The sequence below is a fragment of the Nicotiana tomentosiformis genome, chromosome 11 (assembly GCF_000390325.3).
Source record: "Nicotiana tomentosiformis chromosome 11, ASM39032v3, whole genome shotgun sequence".
Classification (NCBI taxonomy): domain Eukaryota; kingdom Viridiplantae; phylum Streptophyta; class Magnoliopsida; order Solanales; family Solanaceae; genus Nicotiana; species Nicotiana tomentosiformis.
The window spans coordinates 18282942-18287426 of NC_090822.1; the positions used below are offsets into that span (position 1 = coordinate 18282942).

The following is a 4485-nucleotide window of genomic DNA, read 5'->3' on the forward strand; positions in this document are numbered from 1 at the left end:
GGAATTTACTCTCCATTAGATGGATATCAAGAGTGCCTTCCTCAATGGCTATCTAAAGGAAGAAGTGTTTGCCAAGCAACCTTCGGGCTTTGAAAGCAAGGAATATCCTGATCATGTGTACAAGCTTGACAAGGCACTTGATGGGCTCAAGCAGGCTCCAAGAGCATGATATGAAAGATTATCAAAATTCTTGCTTGAGCATGGCTACAAGAGAGGTAAAATTTATAATACTTTATTTTTGAAAGAGAAATGTAAAGATCTCTTGGTAGTTCAGATATATGTTAATGATATAATCTTTGGAACAACTACTGATAAATTAAGTAAAGAATTTGCTAAACTAATGGGGAGTGAATTTGAAATGAGTATCATACGTGAGCTTAATTTTTTTTAGGCTTACAAATTAAACAAAATTCAATTGGAACTATGATCCATCAGCAGAAGTAAGTGAAAGAGTTGCTTAAAAGGTTTAAAATGGAAGATTCCAAAGAAATTGATACTCATATAGCAACAGCTACAAAATTGGATATAGATGAACCTAGTTCATCTGTTGATCAGAAGTTGTATAAGGGAATGATTGGGTCTTTGTTATATCTCACTGCTAGCAGACCTGACATTATTTTCAATATAGGCCTCTATGCTAGATTTCAGGTAAATCCAAAGGAGTCTCACTTGACTGCTGTCAAGAGGATCTTGAGATACCTAAAAGCCACTACTAACATTTGTCTATTGTATCCAAAAGGTAGTAATTTCAACTTAGTGGGATATGATTATACTGATTATGTAGGTTTTCTTGTGGATAGAAAGAGCACCTCAGGTATGGCACACTTTCTTGGCTCATGTCTTGTGTGTTGGGCTACCAAAGAGCAAACTTCGGTGGCTTTATCTACTGCTAAAATAGAGTATGTTGTTGTTACCTCATGTTGTGCTCAATTGTTGTGGATCAAACAGTGATTAATGAACTTTGGGATTGGTGTAGGTTGTATCCCCATCTTTTATTATAACACTAGCGCAATTAGGGATGATTAAGATCACCTAAAAGGAACCAGTTCTAACTCATAAATTTTGGTTAGGAAATTTGTGAATTTTTGTACATAATTAGATTAGATTTTGCTCGGTCTCATACTTTCATCAGTATACTCTTATGACATGTGATAAAATATCTCATTAATATCTAATGATATTATCTTTATTTTCTTGGAAACTTCAGTCTTACACAAGAGATTTCTCAGTGAAGAACCTGGTTCATCAAAATTACCTGGTACATACTCTCCACCCTGCATATTTTGAAATACTTATATTTGGATTATGATCAAAATGAGAGTCCCATTTAATCCTAACCTCCTTGAGATTATACGAAATGAACCAGTTTCATCAAAATAGAGTCCCAAAAATGCAATAAGTGCCTAGATTCTAGGGAGAGTCCTTAACGTCTTTTCAAACTAACTCCCGGTTTGATTAGACTCCTGAACTTCTGAAAAAGATGTCTTTACCAAAACAAAGTATCTCTCTTTAAATTGATTTGGCCTAATTCATTTCTTCACTTCTAATTCACAACCACCAAAGAATTCTCTCTAATCTTCTCTTATCTACCAAACACACATAATCATCTTCTCGCATCCTCTAACCATCAATGGCTAACACTTCTGAAAAAACCGCTCATCACCACCCAAAGAATCCACACCCACTCCTTCAACCACACCATCAACCATACCTATTTCTAAGAAAGGTAGATTTAAGATGATTGGTCGAAAAGTTGTTGTTGGAGGAGAAAAAATCAAGAAAATCAATGAGTAACTGAAGACAAGTCAGGCAGATGAACCCCAAAAATCTAAAGATTCCTTCAAGTCTTCAACTAAGGGGAAGAAATTATTTCATCTGAAATAGAGCATGTAACATCTGGTCCAAAATTTACATCTGAAACTATCTCTGAAGTTGCTGAAAATCTAGAAAATATATTTGTGTTTGTAGGAACCATGGCTGGGGTTAAAACAATTGAATCTAGAACAATTGGGTGATAAAAATAAAAATAATAAAGAAAAAAAGAGTGAGAGTGCTCAAGGCGATGTGATGGGAATGGGAAAAAGAGTGGCTGAATCTTCACCCACTCCTGTTGGCTTGACTGAAGAAACAGGAGCTATGGTAGTATGGAGTGAGGAATCTGTTGGAGAAGAAGAAAGTATGAGAGAAAAAAGGGGGAAGTGGGTCTGGAGAAGCTGGTGGGGGGTTGGTTAGATTAGGGAAGAATATTCAAGAACTTATTCCATCTGTGCATGAACCCCTCGAGGACCTACTGAGAAAAGTGTCTGATAGTTACAATCCTAAAAAGAAAAAGAGTTGAGGAATTAAAGTCCCAGGTATTGCTAGGGAAAACAAGAAGAGAAAGGTTGCCTCTTGTATCCCTGTAGAGACTCCTCCTACAAGAGAAAAAGCTACAAGGAGTCAGAAGAAGCAGAGTGAGGCTGAACTGGAAAAGGCCCTAGAAGAAAGTAAGAGAAAAGCTGATGCAAAGGGAAAGAAGAGGGTGATTGAGCCTGTTGAGGCAGTTGAAATTGAGGAGATGGACCTGGTTCTTCGTGATGAAGAGGAGGCGGAAGAAATGCAGGTTGTGACTCCAAAGGCAAACAAAATCAAGACTTCCACAAAGAAGTCTGTTTCAAAGATAAAGTCTGCAGAGCCCTCTACCTTGGCTAGAAGAATCAAGTCTGCCTTGAAGTCTAGAAACATGAATATGGTGGAAAAAGAAGAAAATAAAGAACAAGAAGAATTTGATGCAGAGAAGGACAAGATGGTTATGTTTGGGAAAATAATCATATTCAAAGGTAAACTCCCCGGGGACCTGGAAGAGGAGGCATGATGATGCTGCTGGAAAAGTTCCAACTGCTGGGTTGGAAGGACGTGGTTCTTCAGATGGATGGAAAGATTGCCAGAACTGAGATTGTGGAGTTCATAGCAAATTGTGAGATCAAAATGGTAGAGTCACCAGTGTGGTGAAGGGGGTGACAGTGAGTTTTGATGACAAGGAATTGGGAGAGATCTTAGGTGTACCTGCTAAAGGGTACAATGATTATAAGAAACTCAAATGGCCAAGTCTAAAGAATATCCCTACCTCCCTTGCCATTACAAGGAAGTTTGGTGATAATGAAGAAGAGCATCAGCCTAAGGCTATATACAAAAGTGAGATGAAGCCACCCCACAAAGTGTTGTTCGAATTTGTTAACAAAGTTGTGTTGACTAGGTAGGAAAGGAGGCACATTACCATATTCATGGACCTGGTCCTTATGGAATGTCTGGACAGTGGAAGGAAAATAAATTGGCCTGGATTTATCATCCAACTTCTCGATATGGTTCTGACTGGCACCAAAACTCATGCCATACCCTATGGTTTCATTCTCACGGCTGTACTTGCACACTTCAGGGTACCCATCAAGAATTGGAAAGTTGGTACAAGCAAGGATCACTTTAGGGCAAACACTTTGACTTCTTGTGACTATGAAGTTCACACCACTCCCAAAGAACCTGATTCATCCAAAAAGGTACCTGTGAACAGCAAAGCGCGAGCCTTGGTGCAAAAAGTGGGGCAGAGGATGCTTAAATTAAGAGACTGAAGAAGAGGCTGGCTGAAGTAGAATTTGAGAGGGATGATCTCAGGGCTGACCTTGCATAGGAGATGGAGAAGAATGATGGCATTCTCCATGATTGCTGAAGCTACTTCAGCCCAGAAACCAAGAACCTGGTCCTTCCCAGCCTTGAAACCTTTCTAGCCTAGTTAGACAAGCCGGTGACCCGGATGGGATTTCTTTTTGTTCTTTTTGCTCATGTTCCGGTGTTTTTATTTCTCTTTATGCTTTGTGGATGACTAGTATCAATGATAATCAACTGTTTATGTACTCTAAGTGCTTGTTGATGCTTCTTAGATGGCTAATATCATTAGATTGATAATTGATGCTTGACTCCATGATTGCATTTGATGTAGCTCTAGTGGCTATGAGTAATTTCTATTAAGATCTGGTTATCTAACATAATTATGCAACTTTTCGATGATGCCAATAAGGGGAGATAGGTCGGGCTTCTTACTTTGGACTGTGATGTTTATAACCTAATAAACATGGTCCTTGATGATTTGTGACTTTAAAATGGAATGTGTTCTAATATTGTGTTGATGTTGAGCTGAGTTGACACGGGCCTATGCTTATGAAAAGCACAGAGTTTATCATCATCAAGAAGGGGGAATTTGTTAGCCCAAGTGAAGATTGTTTTGATGATTGATAAAGAAACTTAAGCATGAACAAGGTCCATACACAGTGTACACAGACACGGGGAGATTGGAGCATAAGGAATGCACGTGAAGGAGATAAGCTTAAGTTGTTATATCTGATATCTTCTGATCGAAAAGGTTGCATAAATGATAAGGAGAAGGACTCCTTACTTGAAGAGAACTTCATCCAATATAAGGGAAGAGTTAAAAGTTGTATATAACTAGAACTC

At 38.5% G+C, this 4485-nt stretch overlaps 1 protein-coding gene across 1 annotated transcript; it reads left to right on the forward strand.

The window, feature by feature from the left end:
- The first annotated feature begins 471 nt into the window (after positions 1-471).
- Positions 472-2015, forward strand: LOC138901096 (secreted RxLR effector protein 161-like). The gene is made up of 3 exons (XM_070188829.1): positions 472-814; positions 1208-1258; positions 1969-2015. The coding sequence occupies exons 1-3, from the start codon at positions 472-474 to the stop codon at positions 2013-2015; spliced, it is 441 nt and encodes a 146-aa protein (XP_070044930.1).
- Positions 2016-4485: the final 2470 nt, after the last annotated feature.

What these genes read in the sequence shown, in the direction of transcription:
- LOC138901096 (XM_070188829.1), top strand. Translation starts at nt 472, where the DNA reads ATGGAAGATTCCAAAGAAATTGATACTCATATAGCAACAGCTACAAAA. An exon ending in GGATAGAAAGAGCACCTCAG is followed by an intron (nt 815 to 1,207) that starts GTATGGCACACT and finishes TGGAAACTTCAG; the next exon opens with TCTTACACAAGAGATTTCTC. An exon ending in TGGTTCATCAAAATTACCTG is followed by an intron (nt 1,259 to 1,968) that starts GTACATACTCTC and finishes TTGTGTTTGTAG; the next exon opens with GAACCATGGCTGGGGTTAAA.